Source organism: Ostrinia furnacalis, unplaced genomic scaffold (assembly GCF_004193835.3).
Source record: "Ostrinia furnacalis isolate ACB-3 unplaced genomic scaffold, ASM419383v2 OfSCF3547, whole genome shotgun sequence".
Taxonomy (NCBI): Eukaryota; Metazoa; Arthropoda; class Insecta; order Lepidoptera; family Crambidae; genus Ostrinia; species Ostrinia furnacalis.
Genome location: NW_021133786.1, coordinates 404853 through 424546, shown reverse-complemented (window position 1 = coordinate 424546; position 19694 = coordinate 404853). Strand labels below are relative to the sequence as shown.

Here is a 19694-nt window from a genome sequence, read left to right as displayed (position 1 = left end):
CTTTAGTTTCCTGGAAGAGACTGCTATCAGTGATAAGACCGATGTGTTCTTCTAGCTCGTGGAACACTAAGCGGTCGCAATTGATTTCCATTGTTTTTTTCATTCTCTGGTACTTGAAGGGCTACGTAAGTGTTGAATAAACTTTTCGATCTGTCTTAACGCTAAGTAATCTTTTATCGGAAAAATGTTATTTCCCTAAGCCAAGAACAATAGAGTTTCAAGAGTTAGGGGTTGTTGAATCAGAGATTAAGCAAATTGAACTACAGTTTTAATCCTAAGTATTGGTTTCCGTAAAAACCTTTACAAGGGAAAGAGAAATCCGGTATTTTTGGATAGATAATTGGGTTCCGTGTGGTGACGGCAGAGTAGAATACATTTGTCACCAACCCCTACTCTTCCCGCGGGTGTCGTAAGAGGCGACTTAGGGACTACACATCAAACAGAGAATGGGCAGCAGCGCTCTCTGAAAAACATCAATCTTTTAAACTGCGATCTCCAACCCGCCTGCCAAGCGTGGAGATTATGGCAAAACTCCACTTTAGTGGAGGAGGCTCATAGTCCAGCAGTGGACTGTAAAGGGCTGTTGATGATGATGATGATGATGAATTGGGTTCCGTCGGATACCGACATAACTATTGAGAAATACGAAATATTATGAGATTATATTTTTCCTTCGGCGATGTAATTATATTATTTGGGTTTTAACAGGCTTTTAGTAGCTATCGCGATGTCAAATATGTATAAGAGTAATAAAAAAAAAGTACCTATCACTATGCCGACCAAATACTTATTTATTTGCTATTTTATTTATTTGCAACGTACCTATTTATTTATCCAATATTTAATCATAGCGCCTGTGTAATAATTATATGTTTTTGTAATATTCACGGAAATTAATATATCTGCACGAATAACTTAAAATAAAAATATTATAAGTTTTCATGGTGTTCTCTCGTTGCGGTTTTAGTTTAGTCTCGGTTTTAGCGTTTGGAAAGATAAACCTATAACCTTCTAGACAGTGATTTTTTTTTCAAATGTTCTGGAAAGTACAATAAATAAACAAAATCTGCTTTCTCTACACAATGTAATATTTATAGTGTATTAGATTCGGTGTTCGTTCGTTTCAGACAAATGACGTCCACTGCTGGACAAAGGCATCCCCCAGAATTCGGTGTACATGAGAGTAAATAAAATAATCTGAATCCAATTCGAATAATAAAAGAGACTAAAGATTACACAAAAGAACCAACGATCACCAACCCAAAGCTATTGTAATTGTAAAAAAAGCTTACAGAAAAGCCTTGGTAACACAGAAAAAGGTTTCTGTCAATCCAGTCCATTCAGACTAAATCTAATCTAGAATTTTTACACGGAAAAATGGCCAGGCGTGCCGGCATTCTTGCAGACAATAGGTTATTGTGTGTCGTCGATTTGCTAGTAAATATGCATCTAGACATCCACAGTTTGTAGTTCGGAAGTCGTAGAAACAATCAATTTAATAAGTAAATAAAGTTAACTAGGATTTACAGTTTTTGAAGATTCCAAAAAACTTTACAAGACAAACATGACCCGTACTGTAAATATTTTTGCAAATTAATACGAGTATAAACATCAAATAAGTGCAAAATAATACTGTGCACTGGTATCTAAGGATATTAAATGTTTTACAACATATTATTTAGAAACCTTGTTAGGAATATTGCTAATACTCTCTCCTCAATCTTCAAATTGACATAATTTGAATTCCTAGGAATTCGGAAAGTAATTAAGTTAAAAGTTTCCTCCTCAAAGCCTTGATCCTGTAACTTATATAAATGTGCGGGCATTGAAGAAAATCAGACAATACGTATTAAACTTTATGAACAGCCTTCTAAAGTTTTGATAGCAAAAATACTACGGCTTTGAAGGATCCCAATAACATTTTACGTGCTTGTGTGGTCTTGAAAAGGCAATCAACTAAGTAGAGTTTCACGTCAAGCAAAGGTACTTTATTTAATTGAAAATAATGCAATTGCATCTTCGAGTCCCAGTTGAGCTAGGTCAGTGAGGTGACATAACTCCGTAATGCAGCGTGCGGCGCACGGCTACGGAGCGGAACCGTAGCGAACGCGGCCAATATAACTCGTTTGTAAGGGCTCGTAGCGCTACGCCGTAGCGCGTAGCAACCGTCGCCCGACGATATTGCGACATGAAAATTTCACTTTCAGACCGACTTTACTTTATTGAATTTAGCTGAAACGCCGGATATTTATTTTTAATTCAGACTCGGCAATTAAGGCTAGTTAGATTTTCTTGTTTTGATTCAAACACCTTTACGATTTCAATTTCGTAGCGAGCGTCTGGAAACTAGCATTTATTTCCCACATCAAAGCGGTCTAATTTTCCTCAAAGCCGGCGTCTGGAATCGTAAAAATAAAACTTACTGTATCTCTTCATCAGTGACTTCTTGTAGGCCTTGCCGGAAACGGCGTCGTCGCCGGGGCTGAGGCGGCCGGCCGAGTCGTCGGACTCGGTGCCGGAGTCCCTGCCGGTGGCCAGGTAGTCCCGGGACTGCCGCAGCATCACTTGGGCACGCACATAGTCCGCCGGGTCCACGAATGGGTGGCGCGCGAAATCGCAAACGGTAATTTCCTTTCGAACAGTCAAGTCAAGCGGCGCATCGTCCTCGGGCTTGGGCGACGGGGAGGCCTCGGGCTCCGGGTAGGCCTTCCGGGCCGCCAGGGTGCGGGGCTCGTCGGCGCTGAGCGCGCGGCGGTCGGCCGGGGAGCGGCGCACCTCGGGCCCCGCGCTCGCTGGTCGCGCCACAGCCATCATATTTACTATTTACACATACACCATTATCACCAGTTTCAGTTATGTCATACAGCGTAATGTGCCGTGTTGTAATCGCACGCCGCGTCCGCCGGCGATCGCGTCGAGTTGCGAACTGATGTCCCAGTTTCGGCGATGAGTTCCACTGACTTCGTGAGCCGGCTTCGGGCGCGCTCGGCGGCGCTCGGCACTTTCGTTTTCGTACGCGCGCGTGTGTGCGCGCCGCACGCACACAGCCGCGCTGCCTGCCCCTGTGTGCGCTATGCGCCTGTGTGCGCCGCAGCTTTTTCCACTTTCGTCGCGGAGCTTTCCTTCATTTCCCGAGTTACCTAACAGGTTTTCACTAACCGTTTAACGGGCTCAATTAATTTGCCGTTCGGTTTGACTGTAATTGTTTCTGTTAATAACTTATATTGTGCTGATATAATATTTCCTGCTCTTTCACGAGACAAATATAGGTATTGCGTGTTATTTGTTATCGTTTGTACAAACACCCATTGAGAACTTAATTGGGAATTTGGGAGCCGACTGTTTTGTGTTTATCAAATCTAAAACCAAACTTTATGGGAATCGTGCCGCGTCGTATGACGATTGTCGAAAACCGGAACGGTAGGAAAATTCAAATCACCGTTTTGCGTAACGAACCACGTAAACAATTTGTATGTTTTTTATCTAACGCTCTCGGGGCATTGACCGACTTTACAAATAAAGTTGCGCGCGCGCCGGCCACGTGACACACTGACTCGGCTAGCGTAGGCTGGCCCGCGGCCCCGCCCGGTAAGCAGGCGTAGCGCGGCGGTCGGGGGGAGCGGCCGGCGCCGGCGCAGGTCAGGCTGCGCTGGCGCTGCTCCCAGCAGCGCACAAATGTAGAACCAATGTCAAACGTTGTTGTTCGCTCTGACTGAGTAGATAATTCGGTGCTCTACGAATATTTACATGCTGAACAGGGAAGCAGTGAATGACATTGTTACAAATGATAGTTTCACGTGTAACGCGCTTCATACATTAAACTGACATGCGGACACTAGATAGTATCCACTTATTTATAAAAACGTTTCCGCGTTGTGATTTACTCATGTCTTTTTTTCAGTCTAGATTTTCAAAATGTATTCTATTGCTTTGAAACAACATATTATTAACCAGATGTATGATTTACACGTGGGTGTAAAGATACGTCACTTGTTAAAAAAATATGTAGGCAGGAAGTAGAGTTAGCTTAAATACTGAAAACACAGTGCTGTATTGCAAGATAATGCCAGTTTTGAAATTAATGATGTTTATGTAAGGAGGATTCTTATCATCATTTAAATACAAATCTTAGTGTCATATTTTGATTACAGATAATCATTTATTTTTAGTGTTCTTTACATAATTTATTAATGTTTTATTTAACCTTTGCTAAGTGCGGATGTTATTTCAAGATATTAGGTATATTGTGGTTTGGTATTTTTTTTGGATAATTTTGTTGAATTTACTAATTAATTATCTAAGTAGCGTTTACGGAAAACTTAAGAGTTAAATTATAATAATCGTATAACAAAGTAAAAATTGAGAAATTAAGTCTACCTGTCTATTCGTTGGGGTTTCCCCCCAAGTCGCTAACCTAATTTTGATGAGTTGTGGCATAGAATAGGCCCTTGAATAGGACATCTACACGGAATAGAAGTTTGTATACAAAATATTATCATCTATCTAAAATAGAGAAACACGGGTCTCAACTAGGGTTTGCTCCCGGGAAATCCCGGTACTCATTTTTCCCGGGAATTCCCGATAATCTAATCCTTTGTCTAGTTCCGGTACTGACGATGCAATTCCCGGGACTTTCGGTACTTTCGGGACTTCAATAATTTATTTTTAATAACAATTTTTTGACTAGCTGCCATCATCTTTTTACGTACACACTATCAACAAATGAAAAAATATTAATAATGTTCCTAATTCATTACCTACTATCCTTTTAAGACTGATTGTTTTATCTGATTGTACTTAGATACTACTTATTATTTCTTTCAACAGCGTGTTTTTTTTATAAACCTAATTTAGTTAATTTATGTTTTGTCCCTAAGAGTACACCGTTGTTTTTTCGTCGGCCGATAGTTTTAGTCGGGCAGTTGATCAGTATGGGCATGTATGGGAGTGCGCACACTACGCCGCGCCGATTCGATTTGGCCGATTCTTCATACAAATTAAAATCGGGCACAACTATCGGCCAACTAAAAATCAACGGTGTGTGCCTTTTTTTTTTTTTTTTCGGGGAAAAATGCATTGAATTGCATACCTACCCTACGGGGACAGGGTAGGTTATGTGGGGCTCACCAAGTCAGAAGGACAAGGCATACCCACTAAAAGACCCCGGTGCTCCATCATTCGCCTTAAGTGGGAAGGAACTGTGGGATTCCGGACAAAGCCTTCACTATCACAGTCCCTCCCGGCGATTGCCCGCCTACACGGCGGGCCCTACAGGCCCCCCAGGACGGGGGGCAAAAAATTATTTTAGTGTTCGGATTTGAACTCACAGTCCCTACGTCAGTGCACGCCACGCGCCAGTCTCACAGCTCCAACCGCGCCACCGTGTCACAACGGTGTGTGCCTACTCTAACTCTTGTCGCTGCCAGTATTTGACATTGATAGAAAGTGAGAAAACATATTTTAACTAAAATAGGTTGATTAAACGATTGTTGCTTTTTATGAATATGGCGGTTATGATTTTTAATAGGCATTTATAACTAGTTTTGTCGTGTTGTGTAACTGTTTGGACTGATTTATTATTAAGGTAACAAACCAATTGAACTGAACAGAAAAAGTTTAATATTTTTAACCTATTTACATTATTATTAAAATTACGTACAAATTAGGTAATTTGTTTTAATAAATAATAACCATTCACGTGGGTACCGAAATTCCCGAATTTCCCGGTTTTCCCGGTACTGGCTTAGACCTGGTACCGGGAATTCAGTAACACTCCTTAGTACCGGGACTTGCAACCCCTAGTCTCAACGCGATATTTTTATATAACTTACATGTACGGCTTGACGTTTCGGCTACATACAAAATAAAAAAAAATGCTTTTTGCAAGAAGTAAATTAGGCATTCAAAAAATTTCTGACGTAAGAAGAAAAAACTTCAGTCTTTATAGGTACCTACAAAATGCACTAATGAAATAAAAGTGCAAGTTTGTCAAGATGTTTGTTCCCCATCTGGTTTATACAGCTGTATTCAAAATGAATCATAATTCACATGGTGATAGTGAATGTGCAATCAATTTAATGAATTGCGTATGTACGAGTAGGTGCCATCATTTATTTTTCAATTTCACACATAATTTGTCAATATTCTTAACTAATTTAAAAACGGACACACTAATTGTACTAAACGATATTGAATTGTCAGTAAATATACAACATGTGTTACATAATTATTATATCCGCATATTTCTGACACGTGATTCACTATAACAACAATGTCAAGTGTGTAAGGCAGAGATAGTGGGTAGGAGCTTTATCATTGTTGTGAACTTAATAAACGAATACCTAAATAATGGTTTAATTTTGCAAATTAAGTCTACGGAAATTAAATAGTATACTAGTCCAAGTTCAGATTGTTAACCATGTAAGGTGAATGTTTGGGATAATAGGTACCAAATAGAAAGAAAGAAGAAGAAAGAAAATACATTTATTTGGCACACTAGAACAACAAATTACAGAATATTAATACGACAAAAAAAAAAAATTTAAAAATTATGCCAAATAGGCTTCCACTCAAACTCAAATAGTTTTGTTTCTGGTTATTTTATAAGATTAATTTTGTGATTAGAGTTTTCCAAGAACTCACTACCTTCCTTTCGACCACTCTGACCACTTTGGACGTTGTAATAGGCAGCCAGGAATTTGTGACCAGTGTGCTTTTTGTGCAAGTTCTTTAGTGAATTCTAATGCATCAAAGGTACATCTGTAGTTTGTTTATTTGATCTCAAAACGATAGAATATTTTTTCTCATTAGACAATCGATGGAAATAAGCTGGACCGGTCAACCAAACTGGGAATCCAGAAAATTATTTTCGTATTATTTTTGGTCCTTTAATACTCGTAATATAATGAAAGGTTTGATTAGTTGCTCATTAGTTCTAGAACCCTAATCATTCACCGGCAGCTATAATTAATGTATATTATGTAGAGTCATGTCATGATCTAGTTATATTACAAAGCAATTCCTCTGTGAGTTGTAATCAGAATCTAAGATGTGTGTGCGTTAATATGTTGCGATATGTACTATCAGTGACCCGGGGTCACCGGCGCTATCACATCGCAAATCGCCGGGCATCGAACCCGCGACATGCGTCCGGGTTGCGATATAGTTAATACCTACTAAACTGTTTTCATATTTCGCCTTGAAGTCGAAATGGGTGCAGGAATGTGATGCAAATCAATAAATGTTAACGATTATAATATTTTACTTTAAAAATCTAATTGGGCTAATTAATTCTAATTGGAATTTGAAAATTTGCAAGAACAATCCATTGTCTGCTAGTTCGTAACAGTATAGTTGCACTAAATTAACAGATGAGTGGTATCTTAAACAGTTGCAGTGTTTTTGCAACTAAGATGTGATATGCTTTCGACTCTACTTTGGAAAAAGATATCAATCAAAAAGCTTTGGGCTTTCGTCTCCCGGAAAAATTACAAAAGTTACTGAATACGGAGTAGGAAAGACCGAGTCCAATATTAAAGTTTTCAATCAACGCTGTATATCATAGTAGCTAAAATCAATATGAACATTATGTGAACATTATGGAAGAAGTGAAATATTAGTCCATCGAAAATTGTCTCACTATTTATGCCTTTCAACTTTTAACAATCTACACATTTTTATTCGTTATCGATTGACGAAAGCATGATTGCGATTGTTCATATACTGCAAACAATTTTTCATGCTCAACGTGTGTTCTAGCAAAATAGAGTAGGTACCAAAGTTACAAAAAGTTTGTTTGTCAAAGTATCTTATAAGAAAACGACTTTCCGTATCCAGATATCGGAGCTATCAATTTCCGATCGTCGGATTATCGGGCGAAGGCTCAATATCGTTTGGACATTGTGACTTGTGTTTGTAATGATGCGCCATTCCATAGCATTTCTACTACGCAGTAAAGTAGCAAAATTAGGCAGCCTATTTGTATATTCTGTATGTCTAGTTTGTCGGTCACAGGGCCTGAAGGGCGCTGCGGTCACTACGTGCCCTGAATGGCGACAAAATACCGGTTCCGAGAGGGATTGCCGCTGTTTAATTTTTATTTATTCACTAACCTAGATAGCTTAGGAAATAAAAATAGCAGTGTACATTTCAAGGAATAACAAGGTAATGGAGTAAGTGGAAATAGGAATAAAGGAAAGCTTACGACAACTGGGGCATTGAGTCAGGATCGCGCTGATAAAATACAGGTGAACGTAAATGCAATTAAATTAAAGCTATTCAATATAGTGAACGAGAGAAAATCATTTACTTTGTTATTTACGTTAAAATGGCATACTAGGCACATAAAAACTTAAAATTAATTAACAAGCTTTTTCTATAATTTAATATAGATGTTACAGGAAATGTATGAATTCTAGGAATTGTATACTATTCCTAGGAAATGTATACAATTCCGAAGCTATTTAGGAAATGTATAAAATATTGCTTCAGAGAATTTTTAATACGCACATATCCTAGGACATGTATACTTTTCCTCGGAATTTTATAGAATTCCAATATTGTATTAGGAAATGTATAAAACTAAGCGGCACACGCGCGGTCTTGTGATCGGGTGCCCCTCAGTACGCCTAAAATTTCATTTAGCCAAACCACATTGGCCGATAGAGGTACTTTTAACTCACAACTATTATTGTTTAGCCTGAAAGTGGTTTTCGCACTATTATACTTTGGCTGAAAAAAATATTTGCCTATTGGCATACCTTTCTTTCGGTATTACGCTGAAGTATTGGAAAACCCTAATTTTAACATCTCTTTTATTAAACTATTATCGGCATGAAGGTTTTAGTACTCCTGTAGCTCGATAACAAAGTCTCGGTTAGGTTAGGTTAGACTTGCGACCTTACACATACACAGCGGCCGCGGCGCGGTAGCGCCATTTAAGTTTCGGAAAAAAAAAAGAAATCTTAATTACATTTCCGATTGCTGTTTAGGAAATGTGTAAATTTCCTAGGAAATGTGTCTAATATAATTTACATCACACATTTCCGGGTGATTTTAGGACTTGTACACAAATCCTAGGAATTGTATACAATGACGGATTTCATACATTTCCTGTAACATAGACATTATATTCCATTTAGTAGAACACAGGTTAAAGCTTTCAAAATACGAGTATGTAGGGTGGTATGGTGTATTAACCATTTATCATATTAGTGACATGGATATTAAGCTTAGCTAGCATTAAGGCATACCTAAGTAAGTAGGTATCTAATCACTAACGAGTTTCTAATGCACTTAAAAATTCTAATAAGAATTAAGAACTACTTTGTTTGTCACTTCACAAATGAACAGTTGCCCGAACAATCGTGTTGACATTCAGAAACATCCAAGGATGATAGTGTAAACATACTTAGTATAACCTGACCTTTCGTCCTTTCCCTCTGAAGGTTTGTAAGGACATTAGGTACTATTTCCACACATTAGATCTCCCACTTACCGCTGAAAGTCTAAGTGACACGTTTTTTAAATTTAGGCTGGTACCTGTTTCACTTTTTAAAACGCAATTTGAACTCTAAACTGGTTTAATGCAATTGGTCTGCTGTTCTAAACCTGTGTCTCCAGCTCCCTCAAAAGCCCTAGAGCAATTCTAAGTATACCATATTTTAAAGCCTAATTAGAGTCATTAAACGTTTCAGTCATTAATGACTGAAATTTATATGGGTAGGGCTTTTGATGGGAGCTTTTCTAATAGGACCCATCCTACCTGTAGTATGAATTGAGTCTGATTTGAAACCAAATTCAAGAGTGGTCTCATTGGATCAAGTACTGAAACTGAAATTCAACCTATCGTACGAGTATGCCTGAAACTGAATGTTTGAGATTGAGTTGAGTTTTGAGTTTCGTTTTTTATTATGGGCTCTATCTGTCAATTTATGATCGTATTTGGTTTTAAAAGGTAGTTCTAGTATACAGATTTGTCTTCATTGGATTTTGTGGTAGGTGGGTACTTTAATAACATCTTTAAAGCTCCATTTTCCTGACAAAGTCTAACTGCCTGTTTTACTACACGCGAGGGGCGTGTTGCGGCTTTCTTGTTAGAGCAATTTTGCAAAACTTTTTCCTCATTGAGAGAGGAGTCGAATATATCACAATCGTTATAAAGTAATAGCTTTTAGACACCGAGACTATTTACCAAGATGAACTAACAACGTCATTTGATTTACGTCGTAAAAAAGACACTTATTAAAATATAATTGATTTGTTCCGACCGAGTAAAACTTTTTCCTTAGTAAACACGATCAGATAGAGACACTTTATTGCACAGTTATAAAAAATATTGAATCTGTTTACTTTTAATTGTTATCATGGTTTAGATAACGCTTTTAAAAATAAGTAGAGTCACTTGGGTGTTGTTTATTTTCGATGATAACCCATTAAAATCATCCCAGCGTCTCTACCATCTTTAGAAGTTCAGAGCCGAAGAAATCCGCATCGAAAATATGCAACGGAACCCGCAATAAAAGTAAAAAACAAAAAGATCCAGCTAGCGATCGATCGTGGCTTAGATCATCAATCCCTCGTCGCTTCCTGCGGCGCCAATTACGTGCAAGTGCGAGGGGGATAGCGGCATAGGACTATAGGCCGAGCGAGAGGGAGAAGGGGGATTGCAAGACGAGATGCGCTACAAACGGAGGTGTTGCGGATTGGCCACGTTCGGATATGGACTACGTACGTTTTTGCAGAAAATGGTGTATTTTAATAGCAATTTAAGTAAATAACAATGTTTTTTTTTGCGTTGAAGATATTAAATATCCAAAATATGTATGAAACATATCGACATCATTTAGCAAAACTGACGCATTATTTTCCAATTGGAATTTGTATCTAATTGGGGGAGAATCTAAAATACTTAGATCAGAATTTTATTTTACAAGTGATTATTTACAGTATATGTGGTTATGTACAGTTTTCTCTTTTTAACACTTATTTTTCCAAAATATTATTTTCACGATAAAAAAAAAACATTTTTATTCTAGCTTAAACGCCCCAGCTTCTATAATAGAATCAATAGAATAAAGCTTAGTTGCGTACAGAGTGCAAATCCGAACGCGCGCCCGCTACAAGTGCAGTCGACGTACGATTTCAAGGCTACACGGCGCCCGCGCACACGCACACGCGCGCACTGCACCGCACACAGCATTAGTTGTAATTGGCATCGATTAGCACAGGAAGACTGGTTGTCTATGGCCGTCTTTTTTTAATTTCTGCAGTATTTTTAGAATGACCGCTCAACGTTGCTGCGGTTGAGTAGGTTATGCCGTTGTTACGATGCTATTACTTCAATTCGCCTCCTGAATTTGGCTCTACATCGTATAGAAACATGTGTGAAGTTGTGAACAGTTTTATCTTTCACAGTGCAAAGATGATTCACAATGAAAATAACATTTATTTGTATAATTTTTATGACTTTTATCGAAAAAGGAAGAACGTAGACTGGGCTGTAAGATAATGAAATATGATGCAAAATTTTATTTGTTTCATTATTTCTGTGTCTGCTTAGTTGGGGGCTGTCCCTGCTTTCAAACAACCTATTGACTATAGATCTTATAGGAAAATTGAGTTTGGTAGAATAATTACTAGTATTAATAGCTACATAGCTTCAGTTAAATGACCTATAACATAATGTTTCAGTACTTAATATAATAAATTGTTGTGTCGAAGTTTCTACTTAATAATACATATTACAGTTAAAAACAAATAATAGCTATTTTGAAATTCTAATAGGAATTTCCACAAAGACCGGTCCTGCGCCGCTTGCATCCAGGTACCTCCCGCGACCTTCACCAGATCGTCGGTCCACCTAGTGGGAGGCCTGCCCACGCTACGTCTTCCAGCTCGTGGTCGCCACTCAAGAACTTTCCTGCCCCAGCGGCCATCAGCTCTTCGAGCTATGTGCCCCGCCCACTGCCACTTGATTTTAGCGATTCTGCGGATTGGGGGAGGCCTTTGTCCGGCAGTGGACGTCTTTCGACTGAAACGAACTAACGAACGAACGAATAGGAATTTAATGTTTGGAATGTTTTCAGGTTAAAATTTTCACGATTTTCAATATTGAAATATTTTAAAAGTTCAACACATCACCTTAGTGACTAAGGTGCACAGAATGTTGTGATGTAATTTTACGACCAATTACGACAAATACAACACGAACACGTAAACAATACGTTTTCCTGTAATCTAACACTTTGTTTGTTTACTTATTTTTTGCAATTGCAATATTTATGCCACAAAGTGTATCATTCAACAAGGAATTATACATACACATAATGACTTACATTACAAGTCATAAAATCTTCATACAGTCAATCAAGTCGATCATTAATTCTTCATGCCATTTTGACAGTCTAGTGCCCGTTTTCACTATCAATCCTTAATTTTTAAGTCAAGAGTTCATATGGGTCACTTAAAAATTAGGGATTGATGGTGAAAACGGGCATAGGACTCTAGAATAATCTCTATATATTTCAACCACAGGTTTCTCTATCCTGAATATTCTGATCATCATCATCATCATCATTATCATTTGTGAACTAATAAGTGCACTTCAATATTCCTTACTTAAGAAGTCCTCTAATCTCAGGATCGGTTTATCAACACACGTCTCAGATATAAGATGGTTGATCACGAGGTCTGTCAGTGCCGGGGCATCGGCTGGGCTATCTGCCACTCAAGCCAAGGCTACTGGCACTCACGCCTTTGGACAGCCAATCTGTTTGCTAACTGTTAAGATTAAGGCTGAGACTGCACTAATGCTGTCCTGGCTGATAGTCCTGACTGGAGCAGGGAAGGCTTAAGGTATCGGCAGTTTGGTTGGGAACAGCATGTCAAACCACAAAAAATATGGCCGAGTGCCTGAAATAAATGCGTGCTAATTGTACTTATACCATTGGGATCCTTAATTAATTGATTGACAAAAAGCATTATAATTTATGAGCACAAAAATACAGTACCTGTATACCTTTAAAATGTGTGGGGATAGAATATGAGCTTGATGTAGCATTTGACAGTCAAGTAGCTGGGAATTTTGATGACAAATGTATGGCAAATGTTACATTATGTATTACTTGAACAGTAGAACTCTAGTTTAATTCCAGTAAATAACATAATTGTAACTAAAGCGGGGAGAATTTCGCTAGCAAAGTGTTGTTACTTGTTATGGCTCAGCGCTCAGTCTTTTTATCTATCGTGTGGCCACCGCCTTACCACTTGAGGTTTTCTTTTTGTCTCGGTAATTCCTTAGCTAAGGTTTACCAGGAAAACAACTATTTGTATTGTCTTGCTGATATGATACCTATTATATTATTATGGCCTTGCATATTTGGACGATGTCTGATAGAGATTCTATTTCGATTTTGGGTGGGACTCTTGAGTCAAGCAAGAGATGATTTTGTAACGTAATTGTTTATTTTGTCAGATTATTTTAGCAATCAAGAAAAAGTGGGCGTGATACACGGATATTTACAAAAACCACTTCTAATTTCATCTAACAAGACGAAGCATTTCTCTGGCAATCAATGAGGCATCGGCAAAGCATAACCATACGCCGCCGCTAAAAAACACGCCGGTCGCACGCGCCGCACAACGGAATTTTCACTCGCGAGAAAAATACAGAGAGTGAAAACTGTAAACAAACGGGTTGCAATACTGTACCGACAGCAGAATAAACTGTGAAATTGGTTTGAAAATGATGACTGGAATTTTGAGGAATTTGTGGTAGATGAGACATGTAAAACGGTGTCATGCCTTCTCAACATAGCTGAAAGTAGCAAGTAATCATAAAATTTTATGTCAGTGCCGGAATATATCAGGAAGTTATTGAATTAATTAATAATAGGTCTTGATTAGAGCATAGGTTTTTCTAGTATCAAGGGAAAATACAGTTTCTATAGATATCTGCATAATCAGTATGTTATTTGTGTTAACTACATTTACCGAGAGTAAAACGATATAAAAATACATTATCTAATGAAATAATAGAAACGTATATACCTACGTCAACGGGTTAAAGGTTATCTTTACCTCGTTTGAATTCGCAACACAATAAAGTTTGTTCGATGTTACGTAATCTAGCAGATAGACGTTTTAAAGCTGGTGGTCGGAACAGAATTCAAATGTCATTTTTATTAATTTTACATTTTTTAACATTTTAGGCAGTCTACGAGTATCTGTATCTTTACATAAGTTGATCCTTAAAACATGGCGGAGATGACCTATATCAGTCAAATATATATTTGTTTAGACAATAATCATCCTCCATTATATTTTTTGTGTACTCGAATTGTTGAGGAAGTTTTTTCTGCCTGACTCGTTTCGTGTCATCTCTGCTAACCGTACGCATTTTTTGCGTTTGGATCACGGTCCGTCCGTGAAACTGAAAGTGGAAACTGGCCAATTATGACATTGTTCGGAGAGAAAAACACGAGCGTGCGAACCAGGGGAAACTGCATAGTGCAGGGGCGGGGCCTGTGGGGGTGGAAGCGTAGTGCAGATGCTGCGGTTATGACTGTGGAGCACTCAGACGCGAAAATGGCTACTGTTTGGGTCTGGTGGCGAAGGGGGTGGGAATATTGTTGTACACTTCATAGGTAAGCTCTTGTCTACCTGAGTAAAGACTGGATAATAGTTTGAAGATATATTTAGTCTTTGGATTATGTTCTTTCTCGAGTATTGTGAGATCTACTGTATGTAAACTGCGAGTATATCTATCTCATATAATATAACACTTTTAACGCAAATAAATAGGTACTATTGGATTCTATGGTGTATGTATCAGTTGAAATATCTGCCATTTCAAATATGTTCTTGGAAAGAATTTTATTGTAATCTATTCCGCTAGGTAACAGTTAAACATGTAACTTATACCTGAGTTTAGTTTAACTTTTCCTTAAAAACCGAGGGAATTCACTGATGACACATCGAACCGAGTATTTCCCTAATTTATCTCTCAGATAGGTATCTAATATATAACAGACCAGTACTTTCCGGGGGTGGTGATCACTATAAATATAATAGTAAATCTTCCGTTTATATTGAGCTAACAAATAAACACAGTCAATACTTAGTGGAATCCACGGGGAAGAAAATAACAATTGCTCTTTTGAAAAACTGAATCTTAACCGAACTGTGAAGATATTCTTTGCAAAACTTTGCCTATAATTTTTTCTACTGTTTGTCGTGTTGCTTTCTAATTCTAAAATAAACATACGCAATAGGTAAATGACACGTATTCCAGATAACAGCCAGACAGGATGTGTACTAAGTTCTAATCTTATTATTAGATTTGATTATTTAATTTGATTAAATGAGTAGCAAGATCTACCAAAAAAGCTGGAATACAATATTAATTACAGTAGCCTAGGCCTCGCGCTGATATTTAAAACAAATTCTTATCTAGGTTACAAAATAAATATTACGAGCACAATCACCAAGGGGATCGGTCGTTTGTAAAACAACATTGTCTGGTCCTTGGGTTAATAGGAATAGGTGTAGCGAAATTATAAAAAGTAAATTAACGTACATTCAGTCTGCGCCGGCGTGGGTGGCAGACTGATAAAAAATTAACCAAACTGCTTTGTTTGTAGTTGGTCTAGCCAGGAGTGGCCAACAATTGGTGACTGGTGGCTGGCTGGTATTGCATGTGCCATTCTTATTGTTACAGGTGTTGCCGTGTTGGCAGTGAACAATAGGGTTTGAATCGCTTGGCAACGATTGGAGAGTTCGACAAGAACTTTCTTGTGAAATATTTTATAAAAACCTAATAACTGCGTATTTTTGGATGATTTGTTTGAAAAGTTTTTGATATAAAATTCGTAAAAGGCTACTCTTAAAATACACTACTTTACTATTTTATCTTAGTGTAGATATAAACCTGCATATTGGTCATTTATAACAGCAATTAGACAATATTAATTTTTTGCCAAAATGCTGTCGACACCTGGATTTCTATGAGGTGCGCTATCTTCTCAAGATCTAAGGGCTAATCCAGACAAAAAGCGAACACTAAAAACTAGGTTACCTAGGGGTGTCTAAGGCAGCAATTAGAGTCCTTGAATTACCTACTTTATTTTGATTCGTAGACTTTTTGTATTTAAGTTGTTCTTTGATACGTAGGTAGGTACGACTTTTTTCACAAATAATTCTATTATAGTATTTTTTGTGTGGCTATATTGTGTGGTTATGTTTTAGTGTGGATTTCACTATTCGCATTTAAACGAGTTTATTGAAACCTAGTTCAATTACTAAACTTGTTTAAGTATGTGATTGGTGAAATCTACCCTAAGTTTCTTTTACTTAGATTCTTGCTAACTAAAAAGTTAGTCAGACTATAAGTAGCCGATACCGATTGAATTTGTAAAATTAAAATAATTTTAATAGAAAGACACGGGTTTTACCGGGACATTTATTAATGAGTTACATTATGTACTCACACACTCATGTTCACTCATACTGCTATGCTGCAGCCGTGGTCACAAGCAGACTGAAATAAATGTCGTTAATAAAGACCCGTGTCTTTCTATCAAGTCGAAATGGAACGCGAAAGTTTAAAATCTTATATAAAATCATTTAATTTGAAGTATTATTGTTTGCCACTATTTAGCCTTTATCTTAAAATAATCAAACACTAACTACTCTCAAACCAAAACTAAAACATATCCACTTGCTAGCCATGATATCTCACTTCCGGTACAGCGTTAGATTTCCCAAACGCTGGCGACTGCATTTCCCGTCCTGCTCGAGTCGAAAGGGAAACGAGCGCGAACGGTTTCAAGTTCACTAGCGCAAGTGCAGCTGCGCTCGCGCACAGCACGCGGCCGCGCGGCGAGGGATAAGTCCCGAGATAGGAGAAAGGAAGTGTGAAACTATTGCAGAAAATAGTAGTTTTACCTCAACTTGCACCCTCTTACTTTAACTTTTTATAACATTTCAAAGTTTCGCGTTCCATTTCAATTAAAATACTGGTAGAAAGACAAGGGTCATAAATTCATAATGCGACATTTTTGAATGAGTTACATTATCGCGCATTATTATATCATTATAAATGTCACGATAAGACCGGTATCTTTCTATTTTACTTTAACTTGTATCAAACATCAAGTCTGTCAAACTCCATAAAAAACACTGGTCATCGTTAAGTTACGGTTAAAGTTAAGGTGGTTTAACTTACGGTGGTGGTAACTTAACCTAAGTTTTGACTTTTTAATTTGAAACCAAGTTTGGTAGAGCCTGCACATACTATTGTGGTTGACAATATTTGTATGGCATTGCAGATATGCAGAATGGAATGGACTTGGAGTTGCATATTTTAGCCCAAAAACATAGTACAATATTATGAAGTTTAAAACAACAATGAGCTCGAAAAAATGACATTGTTATATTACAAAATAAAGGTTTCGTTTTTTCTTCTTGAGGTACGGAACCCTAAAAACATTATTGTAATCACCAAGACCCCTTACGATATTTTAGAGGGGGGTATCTTAAGAAGGCAGAATAAAATAACCAATTTTCTTTGCGCCTTTGTCTTGTTAGTACATAGTTATTTAACTCGTGGTGTTTCATTTTTATTTTCACGTCAAAGGTACTAGAAAATTTGAGAAAGTAATAGGATTAAACCACCTACACTGCATGTTATCAAACATTGGTTCCATGAGTTTACGTTAGGTGTGCTCGCTAGCGATCACGTCAAAAATCTCTATGAAGATTTTGTTTCTTGAAAGTAGCCACTAGGGGCACTGCACAATATGTCATACTAATTAATGTCATTTTTTTACGCAGTCGCTAGCGAGCACACCTAACGTAAACTCATGATAAGAACACTGGAATTTTCCATCGGATCTCAAGACGCGTCCTACGATGCTTGTCCCGCGCGCAGCGTGCCTCTAATGTGAAGTTTCCCTCGCCTAGCCCGGACAGAATGCGCTTTCTTCCTATAGCCCGCACACAGGCGCGCTGCAACTGCACACGGCTGCACCGCGCACACTGCACCGCGCTGCAGTCACGCACACGAGCGCACGCCCGTAAACGAAAGTTGTGAATGGACGCAATATTCTCGGTTATAGGTAAAATTGTCTTCGAAAGTCACAGACGAAAGTAAAGAAAAATTAGTAGATGTTTGACTTAATTGGTTTATTAGATCAATATCTAAAACAATCGGCCTGGTAAATTCTATTTTATTTTCAAGTGATGTTTCCGCGGTTTCGATAATTAATATTTTGTGCGAAATAACGATCAATAAATCTAGCTGAAATAATGTCAATTGCTCTCGTATTCGGTAAAATACGGCGTTTGAGACAGCGAATAATATAACAACTATTTCGTATAAATAATGAGGAACGAACGCGAAAACAAGGGAACAATAAGATGCTAGTTTGAGATATAAAGAAACAGAATGTTTCAGAGCATATTAAGCAATAAAAAAGTAGGTGTCTCATTATGTTTGTATGCATATAATTTTACATTACATGTTACCTACTATCTTTTTCCCCATAAATATGAACTTTACAGTCATTTGTCAATTTTTACAGTCTTTCATAATTATGTAAATTGTTGACACATGACATGACCTAAACATGTGATTCAGACTGGGAGAAATCTGGGCAAGTTCTGAGTGCGGTCACGTCCAGCATTTTCAGGGTTCTGTAACCGGTGTTAATATGAGTGTATTAAATAAGGGACTCCCATAAAGCTGCCCTGCGGCCTTGATTATAGGAAATGCATTTCCACGTGAAAAAGAAAGGTGTAAATAAGTTAAGATTTGGAAAAACAACAGTAACAAAATTAAAAATGTATGAAGTGTGTTTTTTGCACTGTCCTACTCTAATGAACCCCATTTAATGCGTATCGGATAAATGTCATCGGTGCGTAAAGTGACACGTACAGGAGAATGTCATGAAAGGCACGTACCTAATTGGGTTGTGAGCTAAGCTTAAATTCAGTTTTAAGTTCTAAATCGACCCAACATTCTCGATCACCCAATTGCGAATTTAGCTAAAAGTCAAAGTCGACGCAGAATTACGTCCCATTTTATAAACTACGCAATAAACACGATTGTATCAATCCTGGTTTAAATTTTGCAATTCAACAATCACAGTTTCAATCAATACTTAAGTTTGAATCGATTTTTGAAGATCGTTTACTAAACTGGCCTTGTCTCATCTACACTAATATTATAAAGAGGAAAACTTTGTTTGTTTGTTTGGTTGTAATGAATAGGCTCAAAAACTACTGGACCGTTTTTAAAAATTCTTTCACCATTCGAAAGCTACATTATTCACGAGTAACATAGGCTAAATTTTTGTTTTGGAAAAAAAAAGGGTTCCGTAAAATATGTAGATAATGTAGCCCACGCGCGCGAAGCCGCGGGCGGAAAGCTATTACTAATAAAGCACTATAATAACTTCTATAAATAGTAATCTACACTAATATTATAAAGAGGAAAACTTTGTTTGTTTGTTTGGTTGTAATGAATAGGCTCAAAAACTACTGGACCGTTTTTAAAAATTCTTTCACCATTCGAAAGCTACATTATTCACGAGTAACATAGGCTAAATTTTTGTTTTGGAAAAAAAAAGGGTTCCGTAAAATATGTAGATAATGTAGCCCACGCGCGCGAAGCCGCGGGCGGAAAGCTATTACTA

General features: G+C 37.7%; 1 protein-coding gene across 5 annotated transcripts in view; it reads right to left on the bottom strand.

Annotated features, from left to right (window-relative positions):
* Nucleotides 1–19694, bottom strand: part of Eip74EF (Ecdysone-induced protein E74) — a 216834-nt gene that overhangs the window by 52319 nt on the left and 144821 nt on the right. The window contains exon 1 of one of the 5 annotated variants that reach the window (XM_028311818.1): nucleotides 2424–2936. The exons of the other annotated variants lie outside the window; for them this stretch is intronic. Within the exon in view, the coding sequence (XP_028167619.1) occupies nucleotides 2424–2814 (391 nt within the window). The 5' untranslated portion in view covers nucleotides 2815–2936. Of the gene's footprint in view, nucleotides 1–2423; nucleotides 2937–19694 lie in introns of those variants that run through there. 5 annotated transcript variants of the gene reach the window in all.